The sequence below is a fragment of the Limanda limanda genome, chromosome 3 (genome assembly GCF_963576545.1).
Source record: "Limanda limanda chromosome 3, fLimLim1.1, whole genome shotgun sequence".
In the NCBI taxonomy this organism is placed as follows: Eukaryota; Metazoa; Chordata; class Actinopteri; order Pleuronectiformes; family Pleuronectidae; genus Limanda; species Limanda limanda.
The window spans coordinates 3,295,434-3,312,781 of record NC_083638.1 but is presented as its reverse complement, the minus strand read 5'-3'; the positions used below and the strand labels follow the sequence as shown (position 1 = coordinate 3,312,781).

At 44.4% G+C, this 17,348-nt stretch overlaps 1 protein-coding gene across 1 annotated transcript in view; it reads left to right on the top strand.

Moving 5' to 3' along the window:
* The window catches only part of LOC132998080 (NACHT, LRR and PYD domains-containing protein 12-like), a 53,237-nt gene extending 39,763 nt beyond the window's left edge, over nt 1–13,474 (top strand). The window contains exons 9-12 of the mRNA XM_061067569.1: nt 10,945–11,118; nt 11,493–11,666; nt 12,042–12,215; nt 13,376–13,474. Of these exons, the coding sequence (XP_060923552.1) occupies nt 10,945–11,118; nt 11,493–11,666; nt 12,042–12,215; nt 13,376–13,394 (541 nt within the window). The 3' untranslated portion in view covers nt 13,395–13,474. The remainder of the gene's footprint in view (nt 1–10,944; nt 11,119–11,492; nt 11,667–12,041; nt 12,216–13,375) is intronic.
* The last annotated feature ends 3,874 nt before the right edge of the window (nt 13,475–17,348 follow it).

Genomic DNA, 17,348 nt, shown 5'->3' with positions numbered 1-17,348 from the left:
GAACCTGGACCCTCACACACAGAGTAAGAGACTGTTTCTACTGTTACCTGCTCTGAAGAGGATCTAGTTTCCTCTAGTAAGGCCCCTGCATTAGGACACAGCTTCATTGAAGTTGGTGACTAATCTCTCAGAATCACTCAAAGAGCTCAGGGGTCTCATTTATAATAGTTGCGTAAGCACAAAACGTGTCCTGAAACGTGCGTACCCCACTTCTCACACAAACGTTGGGATTTATAAAAACAAACTTGACGGGAAAATATGTATTTCCACGCACACTCTGACCCATGCGTACGCACGTTTTGAAAACCAACAGCGTAGCTTTGCTCGCGCGACGAATCTGTTCCACACAAAGCTTTTATTTAAAAAATATATTAAACCACTTACAGCAAATTAAGTTTAGATTCATTTTAACAGCGGTGTTACTAATAGGTTTTATTAATATCTTCTAACACTGCGTGTATCATCAGATCGCTGCAGTGAGCCATCAGGAGCACAGAGCGCACTGGAGATCACTTTCAAGAAATTAAGAAACTTTCCAAATAATATCCCAGAGGAGGTGAGGATCCACTGATGTGAGGGAATCAGTCCGATGCTCTAAATAAATAAATACTGCCGTGACACCGGTGCGGGGTTCTGCTCGATGTGTGCACGTGACTGGAAGAACGAGGAGGAAGCGAGGGTTCAGTGATCTCTGATCTCACACAGTGTGTTATCCACAGCAGCAGCGGCAGAGTATCAGTGTATTTTCTTTATTAGTGACATCACTGCTGTCCCATAAAGTCGCTCTTCACCTCCACCTCACTAACAATCACCTCGATGTAAGTGTCAGAAAGTTTCACTTCCTCTTCTCATCGCTTGATGCCGTGACTCCTTCAGGACTCACGGAGGAAACCCATTGGTCAGCAGCATAATTTAATATTCATGCCGTGCTTTGCATTGACCATTTATGGTTGAAAGTGGGCTTGTGGATGGCGGATTTGAAGAAGAAGATACACTTTTATTAATCCCACACACATGCACAAACATGCAAAGACACACTCATGCATTGGGGAAATTAGTCCTCTGCATTTCACCCATCTGGTGCAGGACACACTGCAGAGCAGAGCAGTGGGCTGCCAGGTACGGCGCCCGGGGAGCAGATGTTGGGGGAGTAAGGTGCCTTGCTCAGGGGCACTAGACAGGGTAGGGAGAAGAGTCCTTTTGAACTTTGGACAGGTCCAGGTTCGTTACAACATCCAGGCAAGTTTCCGCCGAAACTCCGAGGAGACGAACCGTGGAGTCGAACCAGCATCGAACCAGAGACCCCTTCTCTGCCAGTAGTCCAAGTTTTCTGCCACGTACGTACGTCTCCAGGTGGACTGTGATTTATAAAGCGAACATTGCGTTTAGGTGTACGTGCGCACAGTTTTATAAATCTGAACTTTCTTTTTCGGCTTTTGTACGTACGTACTTATGCACCAAATCCCCCCCCCCCCCACAATCGTTAGGTTCACAGACCACATCCTTCCACCAAGTTTATTTAATCTATTGTTTTTTATAATCCCACTAGCCAACAAGCCAACCAACACACAAACATACTGGGTGAAAACAAAACCTCCTTGACAGAAGTAATGACAACCTGTGACTGTGACATGTGAGTTATCAGGAAATGTCTTCACAGGGAGAGGAAGAGGAGTCATGTTTCTGAGGAGGAGCAGTCGTCCTGCTGTGCTTCGTGTCAGGACGTCCTGAAGGATCCAGTCTCCACCAGCTGTGGACACTGGTTCTGCAGACAGTGCATCACCTCATACTGGGACCAGTCTTGCTCTTCAGGAGACTCCTCCTGTCCCCAGTGTGGACAAAGATCCAGAACAGGAGCTGGAGGTCAGACAGCCGGTCAGAGCAGCACTGTACATGTGTCTGCTGATGTCTTCACTTCTGACATCAGCACATGTGGTTTTATTTTGTTCCTTCATACAGCATCAACATTTAACATCGTTAGAAAAGCACAAAGTTAAAAAGCTGTTATTTTCTGTATCTGATGAAAACAATCAGCAGATTCTCAGATTCTCTGTCTCTGACATTGTTTCTTGTCTTTCAGCAGATCGTGGTCTGCAGAAGGTTTTAGATGAACATAAGCTCAGTGTGAGGAGGAGATGTGAACATGTGACTGAAGGAACTGATGAAACAGGAAGTAGAACTCTCCTCAACAGGATCTACACAGAGCTCTACATCACAGAGGGACAGAGTGAAGAGGTTAATACTCAACATGAGGTGAGGCAGCTTGAGACGGCTTCCAAGATGAAGATCCTCCACGACACTCCCATCAAGTGCCACGACATCTTTAAAGCCTCCACTGACCAGCAGAGCAGCATCAGAGTCGTCCTGACCAACGGCGTCGCTGGCGTTGGAAAAACCTTCTCGGTGCAGAAGTTCACTCTGGACTGGGCAGAGGGTTTAGAAAACCAGGATTTGGGTCTGCTGACTGTGCTTTCGTTCAGGGAGCTGAACCTGGTGAAGGACCAGAAGCACAGTCTCCTCACGCTGCTCCGTGTTTTCCATCCAGCGTTACAGAAGCTCACGGCAGAGACACTCGCTGTCTGTAAACCTTTGTTCATCTTTGACGGCCTGGATGAAAGCAGACCTTCTCTGGACTTCAACCACAGGAAGGTTGTGTCAAAGGTCACAAAGAGGTCATCGGTCAACGTGCTGCTGACAAACCTCATCCGGGGGAATCTGCTTCCCTCTGCTCTCGTCTGGATAACCTCCAGACCTGCGGCGGCCAATCAGATCCCTCCTGCATGTGTTGACAGGGTCACAGAAGTACGAGGCTTCACTGAGGCCCAGAAGGACGAGTACTTCACGAGGAGATTCAGTGATGAAGAGCTGTGCAGCAGAATCATCTCACACATCAAGAAGTCCAGGAGCCTCCACATCATGTGTCAAATCCCAGTCTTCTGCTGGATCAGTGCTACAGTTCTGGAGCACATGTTGACCACAGACCAGAGAGGAGAGCTGCCCAAGACCCTAACTGACCTGTACTCACACTTCCTGCTGGTTCAGACAAAGAGGAAGAACAACAAGTACGGTGAGGGACATGAGACGACTCCACAGCAGCTGACGGAGGCTGACAGGGACGTTCTCCTGAAGCTGGGGAGGCTGGCACTTAAACATCTGGAGGAAGGAAACATCATGTTCTACCAAGAAGACCTGGAGCGGTGTGGTCTTAATGTCACAGAGGCCTCGGTGTACTCAGGAGTTTGTACTGAGATCTTCAGAAGAGAGTGTGTGATCTTCCAGAACTCAGTCTACTGCTTTGTTCATCTGAGCATTCAGGAGTTTCTGGCTGCAGTCTACATGTTCCACTGTTACACCAAGAGGAACACAGAAGAACTCAAGAACTTCTTGGGAACATATGGGGACACAGAAAGTACCTTCTCCCTGGATGACCTTCTGAAGAGAGCAATGGATAAATCCTTCACCAGTACAAATGGTCATCTGGACCTGTTTGTTCGCTTCCTTCACGGCCTCAGTCTGGAGTCCAACCAGAGAGTCTTAGGAGGCCTGCTGGGTCGGACAGGGAACAATCCAAAGATCATCAAGAGAGTCTTAGGAGGCCTGCTGGGTAGGACAGAGAACAATCCAGAGATCATCCAGAGAGTCATCAACAACCTGAAGGAGATGAAGAGTGATGACGTTTCTCCTGACAGAAGCATCAACATCTTCCACTGTCTGACTGAGATGAATGACCACTCAGTTCATCAGCAGATGCAACTGTTCCTGAAGTCAGAGAACAGATCAAAGGAGAAACTCTCTGAGATCCACTGCTCAGCTCTGGCCTACATGATGCAGATGTCAGAGGAGGTTCTGGATGAGTTGGACATGGAGAAGTTCAACACATCAGAACAGGGTCGATGGAGACTGATCCCAGCTGTGAGGAACTGCAGGAAGGCTCGGTGAGTCCAGACATGATCAATAACATGTTCAATCTGTGGAGATGAGTTGTTCTTCAAATACACTCAGTGTTAAATGATTCTCATTGTTTTGGGCAGCATGGTGTTGCAGAGTTCAACACTGTTAGTGCAGCCTTTCTGTGAGGAGGAGGTTCTCCTGGTGTCTGCAGGGTTTACTCTGGGTTCTCCAGCTTCCTCCACAAACCCAAAGACATGTAGATCGGAGATAGTTTGATTGGAGACTGAGATACAGTGTCAGCTGAGATTGGCTCCAGGCCCTGAGACCGCTAAAGGATAAGTAATAGTAATACCTTCCTGCACTTGCAGTAGGCCTATTCGTGGCATGATCTAAGGAGTAATTTGTTCCACAGTCTTTTTAGAAAGCTCGTAGCCCCAAGAGCTAGCCTTCTAGCTAGCTAACTTCTTCCAACTGCAGCTAGCCCTTTTCTCCTTGAATCCTACCTTTACATCTTCAATCATCCACCGTGTTGCAACAAGTAAAACACCAGCACTTGAATACTATTCTGTGCTGTCCCTGTCTACATTGTGTACTGTTCGTTTTGTTAGGAACCATTGCCTAGCACAGCCTTATTCATTATTCGTGTGCAAGTCGCTCACAGACACACATACAAACACACTCACAAGACCACAACGTAGCAATTAGAACTTTATTAACATCCCACACACTGTATCAGCAAACAAACACAACTATGGACGGTTGGTTTCTGATTCGTAAAAGTCAGGCAACCAATGCGGCAGTTGCGAAGAAGCCAAAGCTTCGCAAATATGACGAGAGCTATTTACAGTTTGGTTTCACCGTCACTGGCACGACTGAGCAACGTCCTCAGTGTGTTTTGTGTGCCGAGGTGCTGGCAAATGACAGCATGAAGCCATGCAAATTAAAAAGGCACCTCAACACCAAACACCCTGACTTGAAAGAGAAGCCTGTGGACTTCTTTAAACATAAACGTGATGGCCTCCAGCAACAACAAACCACCATCTCCAAGCATAGCACTGTCTCCAAGCAGTGTCTGGAGGCATCGTATGTTGTTGCTCATAGAATTGCTAAGCTTGGCAAACCCCATGCAATTGCCGAAACACTGATTTTGCCGGCCGTGCAAGACATCTGTAGAATAATGATAGGAGAGAGTGCAGCTGCTAAACTCAGCGCAATACCTATGTCAAATGACATTGATCACGCCGAATATCAGAAATGTCTAGTGATATCAAAGAGCAACTAATACACTACATTCAAATCAGTCCTTACTATGCATTGCAGCTGACTGACATCGCTGGACAGGCCCAGCTTCTCACTTATGTGAGGTATGTGCGGGAAAAGGAAATTGAGGAGGACTTCCTGTTTTGCCGGCCTCTTCAGACCCGTACAACAGGGGAGGCAATCTTTAATGTCCTTAACACGTTCATCCAAGACAGTGGTTTGGGCTGGGGAAAGTGTATTGGCCTCTGCACAGATGGAGCGCGGTCGATGACAGAGCGTGAGCGTGGCCTCGTAGCTCGCGTCCAGCAAGTTGCTCCACTTGTGCAATGGACACACTGCATGGTCCATCGCGAGGCACTTGCTGCCAGGAAAATGCCACCGCTCTTCGAGTCAGTGCTTCACCAGGCCGTGAAAATAATTAACCATATTAAAGCTCGTCCACTTAACTCCCGTTTGTTTGGGGTCCTCTGCCAGGAGATGGAGTCAGGGCAAGAACAGCTGTTGCTGCACACTGAAGTTCGCTGGCTCTCCAGGTGGCGGGTGTTACAACGGCTGTATGAGCTGCGAGAGGAGGTGAAGTGGTTTTTGACTGAAAGTCAAACAGATCTGGCGAAGCACCTGGAAGATGCCATGTGGCTTGCCTCTCTCTCTATTTGGTGGATATTTTTGACCGGCTGAATGGCCTTAACCGGTCTTTGCAAGGCCGCAAATCTAACGTTCTGCTCCTCGCTGATAGAGTGAATGCCTTCACGCAAAAAATTGCTCTCTGGCATGGTTGCATCAGTTCTGGAAACTGCGACATGTTTCCCCGCCTTGCAGACTTGATTGTCGATGCACGTGGCACTGATTTCTCCTCTCTCCTCCAATCAGCTGCTGATCACCTTTTAGCGCTGAAGAATCAGTTTGGGTCCTATTTCAAAGAGGACTACTGTTCATTCGCCTGGGTTCGGGATCCATTTCTCTGCTCAGCAGATGAGCCGTCAATAGACATGCAAGAGCAGCTTATTGAGCTGAAGAGTGATAGTAGACTAAAGCATCTGTTTACCACCTCCCCTCTTTCGTCATTCTGGGTAGCAATGATGCCGGAATACCCTCAGCTTTGCGCCTTAAAAATGATCCTCCTTTTCGCGTCGACTTATTTGTGCGAGGCAGAATTTTCAAGACTGAATGCGCTCAAAACTAAATATCGCAACCTCGCACAGATCGAGGATGACCTGAGGATATGTTTGTCAAACATTGCCCCAAGAATCGAGGACCTTTGCAAGGCAAAGCAGGCTCATGTCTCACATTGACAGACTTGCAAGATTTTTTTTTTAAATCACAAGAGTATTATTATAATAATAGTATCTTAATGATAACAATAATAACACTTATGATTATTAGGATAATAATAATAATATAATGATGCTGATAATAATGATGATTATTATAATTAGAAAGCATGCAGTCTCACATAGCTGCTAATATTAATAGCCTGTTAACAGGCCTACTACTACTGATCATAATCATAATAATAATAATAATACATAGTAAAAAAGTAATAATAATTGTCTGTATGGGCCTAACAATAGCCTAAGCTTGACATGTCAGGCCTATCAATAACAATATGCTATCTATCTATCTTAATATGGTGGTGTAGTTGAGGGCGGTGGTGGGGGGCGGCGGGTGGGTGGGGGGGCCCCAACTACCCCTAACCAGCTTTGGGGGGGCCCAGCTTGCAAAAGTTTGAGAACAGCTAACAAACACTACAGATTAATTCATTCAGTTGACTGTTATGTGTTTAGGACGAGAATCACTAACTTTTCCTTTAAACTGAAGAAGCAGAACTGGAAATATCGTTTATTCTTCTTTATTTTCAAACTAGAATTCCCACCCTGAGTTTGTATGCCTCCACCAACCAGTGCAGTGACCTTTGACCACTGAAACCTAATCAGTTTATCTTTGAGTCCAACTGGTCAAAATCTGAAGAAATTGCCTAAAAACAGACTAGAGACATCATGTTCAAGAGGCAAGAAACACGTTGTGTGACCTTGACCTTTGACCTTTGACCACCTGAATCTAATGAGTTCCTCTGTCAGTTAAGTTAACTCTTGTACCAAATCTGAAAGGATTCTCTTGAGGAGTTTTTAACATGTTCATTAGAAAAAAAGGGGATTTACCAAGGTGAGGGTCACATGATCACGTTTTGTATGAATGTTGTGTTTTTTGATTTTATTCTAACAGATATTTTCTCTAATTACAGACTCGCTGGTTGTGGACTCTCAGTGACTCACTGTGAAGTCGTGGCCTCAGCTCTGAAGTCAGACCCCTCACATCTGAGAGAACTGGATCTGAGTAAAAACAACCTGAAGGATTCAGGAGTGAAGCTGCTGTGTTCTGGACTGGAGAGTCCAAACTGTCGACTGAAGACTCTGAGGTCCTTAAATCCTTCTTCACTTTTCCAACTTTCTTTCTTATTGGGTCGTTATTTATTTAAATTGTCTCAGTTCTGCTCTGCTCACTGTCCCTCAGTCATCTGTCCCTCACCCAGCCTGTCAGTCACGTCCACCTCATCATCTCCATTCACCTGCACTCACCTGCTCCTGATCACTGAGAAAGTGTCAGTAAATAACATGTCGACTGAGGCCGAGCACTCGTCCTCCTCAGGTTTTCAAAATAAGACACATTCTTATTGAAACACGTTGGACAGTTGATAAGTATAGAAACAAACAGGAAGTGACATCAGGAGCCGTCCCTACTTTAAACAGTGTTTAATTACACAAACCTGCTCAGTGAAGGAAGGTGGCGCAGAGGATGAATGCCGTGTCTCACGCTCTCCCACAGCTTTTCTCTTTTTTCTATCTTATTGTTATTTATTCTACTTTATTTTGCATTGTGCACTCCGATAAAGCGAGCCCTATCATCACATATGATAGAGAACAACTTCTGTCCATCGGGTTAACGGTAAAAAACAATTTTTCTCCGCCACCAACAACAAACAAAGGAGAATTCCCATGGCCCTGTTTAGCTGCGTTACCTGGAACACGGAGGCAACGAAGGAAACAAGAGTCCCGAGCAGGCGTCCAGGTTCGGCTGAGGAAACGTGGGAACCGGCCTCCTCTACCAAGCATTCTTCTGGCTAATGTTCAGTCCCTGGATAACAAGCTGGATGAACTTCGTAGCAGGATGGCTTTTCAATGGGACATCAAGTTTTGTAACGTGATGGTTTTCACGGAGACTTGGCTCGACTCATCGATCCCGGACTCCGCCATTGTTCCCGAGGGGGTCTCCATTCACCGCCATGATCGGACAATTAACTCTGGGAAGAGCAAGGGAGGAGGTGTCTGCTTCATGGTGAACAATCTGTGGTGCTCGGATGTGGAGACTATTTCTTCGGGCTGTTCTCCGGACCTGGAGCACCTCATGATCAGATGCCGGCCTTATTACATTCCTTGGGGAGTTTACATCGGCTGTCATAACAGCTGTTTACATTCCGCCACACGCCGACACCAACCTGGCGCTGGACGAGCTGCATGCGGTTATCGACAGGACAGAGACATCACGGCCCGAGGCTGCGTTTATTGTGGCCGGGGATTTTAACAACGCCAAGATGAGGAAGTCCTGCCGAGATACTACAAGCACATCAACTGTCCGACGCGCGGCGCGAACACACTGGACCATGTTTACAGTCCCTTTTAGCGTATAAGGCCCTCCCCCGCCCCCCATTCGGCAAATCGGATCACGTTTCAGTTCTGCTGCTGCCTTCCTATAGGCAGAAACTCAAGCGTGACAGACCGGTGACTCGGACCATTCAGCGGTGGTCCGACCAATCAGACTCGGCTTTTCAGGACTGCTTCTGCACTACGGAGTGGGGCGTGTTCCAGGATGATGACATCAACACGTACACGGACGCGGTCATCTGCTACATCAGGAAATGCATCGCTGACGTCGTACCCAGGATTTCTGTACGAACATTTCCAAATCAGAAGCCCTGGATTGATTGTGATGTCCATGCTAAACTCAAAGCAAGGACCGTTGCCTACATCTCAGGGGATCTGGAGGAATACAGCAAGTCCAGGTACGCGCTCCGGAGTGCTATTAGCAGAGCTAAGAGACTCTACAGGGACAAAGTGGAGTCCCACTACAAGAGCTGCAACAGGAGAAACATGTGGGCCGGTCTGAGAACCATCAGAGACTACAAAGCTAAGATCAGCAGTGCTGATGATGTGTCTGCATCTCTCCCAGAGGATGTGAACACTTTTTACGCCAGCTGTGGAGATTGAAGAGGCCAAGGAGGACCGCTGCCCCCCCGTCATATCCAGGGCAGACGTGTGGAGATATCTCAACCTGATCAACACACGCAAGGCACCTGCAGATGCCATCTCCCTCACCCTCCACACTGCCCTCTCCCACCTGGACCAGAGGGAAACATATGTGAGAATGCTGTTCGTCACCATCGTGCCCCTGAAGCTCGTCACCAAGCTCAGAGACATTGGGCTCAACATCGCCCTCCGTGAGTGGATCCTGAATTTCCTGACGGGCAGGCCACAGGTGTAGCTCCACATCCTTCACCCTGACTCTCAACACCGGTGCCCCCCAGGGCTGTGTGCTCAGTCCTCTCCTGTACTCCCTGTTCACGCATGACTGCGTGGCCACCAACAGCTCCAACACCATCGACAAGTTTGCTGATGACACCACTGTCATAGGCCTGATCACCGGCGACGATGAGAAGGCCTACAGTGAGGAGCTCAGAGCTCTGACATCTTGGTGCCAGGACAACAACCTCCTTCTCAACGTCGGCAAAACTAAGGAGCTGATCGTGGATTACAGGAAGGGACAAGGAGTGGAACACGCCCCCCTCTTCATCAACGGGACCCCGGTGGAGCGAGTCAGCAGCTACAAGTTCCTCGGGGTCCACATCAGTGATGACCTGACCTGGACCCATCACACAGACTCCATCAGGAAGACGGCCAGGCAGCGACTCTTCTTCCTCCGCAGGCTGCGGAGGCTCCACGTGGACTCCAGGATCCTGTGCAACTTAGAGAGCATCCTGACTGGCTGCATCACCGCCTGGTACGGCAGCTGCACCGCCCTCAACCGTAAGGCTTTACAGAGGGTGGTGAAGTCTGCTCAACACATCACCAGGACGGCGCTGCCATCCATGGAGGACCTCTACACCCAGCGGTGCAGGAGGAAGAGCAACTGGATTATTAAAGACACCCTTCACCCCAGCCATAAACATTTCTGCCTGCTGCTGTCTGGCCGACGGTACCGCAGCATCCGGGCCGGCACCACCAGCTCAGAGACAGTTTCATCCCCCAGGCCATAAGACTTTTAAACTCCTCTGAACTGCAATAACTCCACCAAACCAGCACCCTGGAATATTTGCATATTTGCACCAGCAAAGATAAAGATATATATTTAGATATATATATTTTATTTTCTATTTTAAATTTTTGATATTCTATTTTATTGTTATTCTATTTTATACTATTTCTATTTTTATTTAATTTTTTTTGGGTTGAAATTACTGAGCATTGCTTAAAGAGAGTGTGCGACCCAAGTATTTCATTGACAGTGACTACTTCATGTTATCTGTTCATTTGACAATAAAATCTTGAATCTTGACCAACACACAGAGAAGAAGGTGATGAATGAAACAATGGTCCAACATGTCTGATCTGATATTTATCTTCAGGTCACAGACTGGACTGAGGTCAGCAGCATGTTGAGAGTCTGTGTTGACATGATGACGATGATGACGATCCACAACAACAGGAGGACACATTCTAATATTCATATTTCTTTATCCAGGTTGAGGAGCTTCAGTCTGTCAGAGATCAGCTGTTCTTCTCTGGCTTCAGCTCTGAGGTCAAATCCCTCTCATCTGAGAGAACTGGATCTGGGCTTCAACGTCCTGCAGGACTCAGGAGTGAAGGAGCTGTGTGGTTTTCTACAGAGTCCAACCTGTCGACTGAAGACTCTGAGGTCAGTTCACTGACTGAATTTTGGAGAGCTCATATCTATAATATAGCATTTATACCCAATTTATCTCATTTAATTCTAACACAATTCCTCTTCAGACATAACTTTAATCCATTCATTAATTAATACGTGACATTTTAAATATATAGCTACTTGTTAAAACACTGAGTTAAGCTCTGGATTTCCTAAACTGATCTGCAGGACAGAGACCAGGTCCAAATAATCTATTTGTACTGAATCAGGACTCGTTTTTAGTCCAACATGTCTAATTTAATATTTATCTTCCATGTTATAAGTCTGTGCCCATATTAATATTATCTGTTGTTTTCACACATGAACTCAGTTTAATTTACAGTTAAGTTGTATTCTTTATCCAGGTTGGAGGACTGCAGTCTGTCAGACATCAGCTGTTCTTCTCTGGCTTCAGCTCTGAGGTCAAATCCCTCTCATCTGAGAGAACTGGATCTGGGCTTCAACGTCCTGCAGGACTCAGGAGTGAAGGAGCTGTGTGGTTTTCTACAGAGTCCAACCTGTCGACTGAAGACTCTGAGGTCAGTTCACTGACTGAATTTTGGAGAGCTCATATCTATAATATAGCATTTATACCCAATTTATCTCATTTAATTCTAACACAATTCCTCTTCAGACATAACTTTAATCCATTCAATAATTAATACGTGACATTTTAAATATATAGCTACTTGTTAAAACACTGAGTTAAGCTCTGGATTTCCTAAACTGATCTGCAGGACAGAGACCAGGTCCAAATAATCTATTTGTACTGAATCAGGACTCGTTTTTAGTCCAACATGTCTAATTTCATATTTATCTTCCATGTTATAAGTCTGTGCCCACATTAATATTTATCTGTTGTTTTCACACATGAACTCAGTTTAATTTACAGTTAAATTGTATTCTTTATCCAGGTTGGAGGACTGCAGTCTGTCAGAGATCAGCTGTTCTTCTCTGGCTTCAGCTCTGAGGTCAAACCCCTCTCATCTAAGAGAACTTGATCTGAGATACAACAACCTGCAGAAATTAGCAGTGAAGGAGCTGCTTGATCTACAGCAGAGTCCAACCTGTAGACTGAAGACTGTGAGGTCAGTAGATGGTCCATGCTGCCTTAATCAGTATTTTACTAAACACAGTCAGTAACACAGATCTAGGGTCTGTGCTACCAAGCAGGATTTGTGTTTATCAGGTTAACTTCAGGTTTAGTTTTTTCAGTCCAACGAAGCTCGTCCACTTCTTATCGAGGTGAATCCCCTTGGTAACTCATGATGAACGTCTAACCTGCTCCAGGTTAAGTTGGCGATCAACCCGTATCCAAGCTCCGCCCACTGACCACGGTGACTCTACACTGTTTTGTGGTGCACACTCTCCTTACAGGGACGGATAAGGGAAGTTTAAATCAACGTCTGGTTGGTTGAAACATGGCTTCACCTGTAGCAGCAGTAAATCTCTCAGGTATCCACTCCGCACTTTGACATGCAGAGGACTGTTACGCCCCTGGGCTAGGGGAACCCAGAGACGTGCCATGTGGTTCTCTCCCCATTCTTCCCACTCCCAAGCAGGCCAGTGTCACACAGAATTACTGGTTTAATGGTAGCTTTTATTTGCTTCAGAGGGAGAAAGGCAAACACAACAAACAAAACAATCTTATTCCCTACGTTCCTATCAATGAAACAAAACGGTTAACAAAAAGACAAACGCTTATCTAACTCCTCAGGAAAACACAGGAGAAAACAGGGGTAAAAGAAAAGGCTTCTCCCTCCTACAGAGCTACCACCAACACTCATTTACTACAGATATACACAACAGAACAACACGACATACAGACTCTGGTCCTGGTTGGAAGTGGGAGATTCGGTGGAGAGAGGGAGACTGCAGTCAGTCAGTGCTTCTTGTAGGCTCCTCTCTTCAGTCTGGCCAATCCTGGAGCAGCAATCAGGCAGCTCACTCCAATCAGCAGGTCCAACCTGCTAACAATCAGGCCACACACACACACTCAAAGGGAGACGGCTCACATACAAGGAGGAGAAACAGACAGTGTCACACCAACACACAGGGTCGTAACAGGACACACACTGAGCTCTTAGCGTGTTCATTCCAACACGTGAACATGAAGCAGAGAGGAAGCTGCTCCACCTCTGGACAGGACTGAAGTCCCTGCTGCTCTTTCTACTGGATGTGCTGCATCACTGACTCACAGATGATGAAGTGAGTCTCTTGAAACACTGATGTCTTCTTCTCTCAACAGATGGTGGTATTCTGTGTGAAGGTGAGTGTGAAGAGGACAGTGTGTGTGGACGGAGGCTGAGCTGTGTCCTGAGGATCCAGAGGCTGAAGCAGCAGCAGCTTGTGTGTAAAGTGGCTCTGACTGGGCCTTGTTGCTGGGAGGCAGAGTGGAGACAGATCTCCAGAGGAAAGTCAAAGTCGTAAATATTTTGTTATGTGCAGAAAAATGTTCAAATTTAATCCAAATTTTTGTTTCAAATGTAAAGAGTTACATTATATTTACTGGTCGGGACGTGAAGCTGTGAGCAGTCAATGTTATAAATAAATAACTGCTTAGGTCAGACAAGCTTCTTATATTTTAAACAGTCTCACCCTGATCCTGCTGACGGCAGCGTGTTAGCATGTTGTGTTGAAAACTAAAGACATCAGTAGAAAACCATGAGCACTGCAGGGAATCAGAAAGTGTGAAGTCGTGTTATCTGAACACAGATTGATGAGACCAGGCTGTAAATAAGATGATCAGTACATTGAAGTTTAAAGTCAACAGTGATTTCTAAGAGTCAATGTAAATAAAGAAGAAAAGAAAATGACGAGGTGAAGAACTTTTTCAGATTAAAAATGGAAACTGAAATATTTTCACCCAATGAGAAGCTGAGGTTGTTTTTCTGGTCAAAGTTTTAATCACGTTATTTGTCAAATTGAAAGTGAAATTCTTCATCCGCTCTGAAAAGCATATATAGCACCTATGAAACTACATTCAGTAGTGGACAACTACTATTTCTCATCCGTGGTTTTATTTATAATTTTTTTTCTTTTTAATTTAATTATGTATGTGTGTAATTAATCATTAATTCATATTCTTATTTTTCTTGGAGTGAGCACTATTTGATGTTTGTTGTTCTCTCTATGCATTGCACACTGTATCTGAATATCATGTATACCAATAATATATACAGTTGAAAAATGGACGAAGAAAGTAACTGTCTGAAAATGCATATTGTTTTGTTGTTGAAAACTAAATACAAAAAAGCAACATTTTTCAATCCACAACATGATCAACTGCAGAAGAATCATTTATATACAGTCTCTGATCGTACTTCACACACAGACCTCACTACGTCCAGGACATGATGTCATCACTTGTAACTGTCGGATTTCAAGATGTTGTGTAAACTCCGACAGGACGTTATCATGTTTTATCAATGATTGTTGATTAATCTTAGTATGATCTCATTCAGGTTAAGTTTATCATAACATAATGTTTATACGTCAGTGTTTTATTCAGATTATAGTCTTAATCTGGTTGATACCAGAATATTGTATCGGTTGAAATAGACACATAGTGATGTGTAGTAAAATATACAAATGAATGTGTGTGTTGGGGGGAGTTCCCCCAGCGGTCGAGACTTACAGCAGCATAACTAAGGGCTGGTTCAGGACTCACCTGATCAAGAACTATCTTCAGGCTTTAACATATAATAGATAAATCCTTGCCTGATTGGGTATAAACAGCATCTGCAAGGTATCGCCCCCTGGTGGTTTTCAATTTATATTTATCCCACTCAACTTGAATGGAAATTACAGTAAATACATTTTTGTTTGGCTGCAGAAACATTTATTATCACAATTATATCCTAGTTTCCACCCCAGTGATCCTTTCTGTGGGATTTAACAGATTTGACACATTCTCAACATGTTAACTACTTAATGAACTTAAAGGTTTGTTTTTATAGAACTTTAATTTTCCTTGTCTCTTTGTTCATCTTCAACCCTGAAACATGGTGAAACTTTTATTTTCCAGGCTCCAGACAGAGCAGATATGAGAAAGCAACTCGTTCAGACCAAGCTGCTGTTTCTTCTTTAATTTCATTGACTCTGTGTCCAGTATCAATCAACTGTTAAACCAGATGTGTGCAGATGGATGTGCAGAGGAAGTGAGGCCAGTAAATCTGTTCTGCACACAGCTGATTACATGCTGCGGCTCATTTCGCTGGCCGACGAGAAAAACGATACCAAGCCGCGAAGCCACAAAATCCAGGGACCAACAGTTTATAGCAGACGTGTAATCTGGGCGGTCAGCCTTCATATCTGATTCTGCCCTGAGACACAGGAAGCTGCCAAGACCTGGACCCTGATGCTCTTTAAATCTATAATATCCTAATATTTACGCACAGTAAAAGCAGTGGAAGGGTTAGACTCCAGCCTGCCGTGCGTGCGTGCGTGCGTGCGTGCGTGTTCTCTGAGTTTCCTTTGTTTGAAGCATCAGGACGAGGGGACCTGGTTTCTCCTCCGTCTCCTGTGAGGCCACGTACTGTTGTTAGAACCTGATCGGGCTCAATGATGTGAAGCTCGCGGACACAGCTGCTGTTGTGACCGCTTTGACTCAGTGTCTCATCAGGTGCAGAGCGATGGTTGCTTTTCTACTTTTTGACCCACAGGTGGCGCTGTAGTATAACAGCAGCACATCCCAGTCAAAGCCTTTATATTCAGTCTATGAGTCAAACACATGGATCATTTCCTCTGTGACAAACCAGATGTAACAAGAAAAAAAACATCTCAGAGAAAAAAGTTCTGTTTCTACTTGTCTCTGCTTTAATGCTCAATAAACATCCTTCCACCGACTTCACTGGAATCATGACTCTGCTTTTCTTTCCTCTTAAAACAAACAGGTGCAAACATCTCGTCCTTGGTGCAGGTAAAAGAACAAAATCACCAGTTTGACAAAATCGAACCAACCATAAGAAAAATGAATGTCATATTTACAGTATGAAGAAGAGTCGAAGAGCAGAGCATCTTTAGGTCTCTGAGGAAGCTTTCATAAATATTTTACCATATTTAATAGAAAACTGACCCAAGGATGTTTTATATGAAATGAGAATTCTTCATTTGTCCAGTTTGTGAATTGTTGATGAATAATTTCTAGAACAATGATGTAAATCTATTTGTATGTTCTCAACCACCACCTCAGAACAACCACCAGGGGGAGACTGTAGCAGGCCACTGGGAACAGCAGCATGCTGGGAAATAATTGATGATGGGAGGTTCACAGCAGAGACAAGTGACAGAAAGTGTCTGAGAGACGATGTCCTGAAGACAGTGGACATTTTGGTTCTGTTGTGTTGAACAGTTTGTGTTATTTTGTGGAGACACTTGTCTCAACATGATGATTTCACTGAGTTTATTTTCAATTGTTTCAGCTCTACTTGAAAACGCTGTCATGTAAATAAATTGCAACTTAACCATATTTAAAATACTCATGTTTTACACATTTCAACATTTGAAGTAAGTTCTTCAGTTTATGAGTTTCGTTCCACCACCAGAGAACTCTGTGAGCGATAATCAGCATCAGGGGCTGATGGGTAATGTAGTATTTAGAGCTGTGTAACTAGTACATGCAACAAACTTTTTTCCATAATGTAACCAAAAGGATTCTAATGTTGAATTTATTCCCATTTAAATTATATTCCTACATCTGCAGTTTCCTCTTTTTAACAAGTCCAGGACGTTGCATCATGTTTACATTGAAGAAAAATAAGAAAATTCTACACGTGGTTGAATTATTTCAATATTAACAACAGATGATAGATATTATTATACACTGAATAATTTCATTTAACTCTTTATGTAAAAACTTTTAACTTTCCCATTTAAATTGATTAACACAAATGAATATGATTTAATCTAACAATAAATATGAATTATGACACATATATTTACTTATTTGACTTATATTCCTGATACATGTGACTCACTTACTCACAGATGTGTTAAAAACGGTCAGAGGAAGAACAGGAAACAGCTGATGTGCCGCACATAGCAGCTTTGTACTATGTTGTTATTTTATCTGTTGTGTTTTTGCAAAATGCTAGAAATACTTTAGATATGTTCACACAGACCTCACATCCCCTGATGGTGTGAAACGTCTCTGCTGCCGCCATATTGAAGAGAGAGGCTGATCACTTCAAATTGTAGAAAATATCATAATTTTAAATATA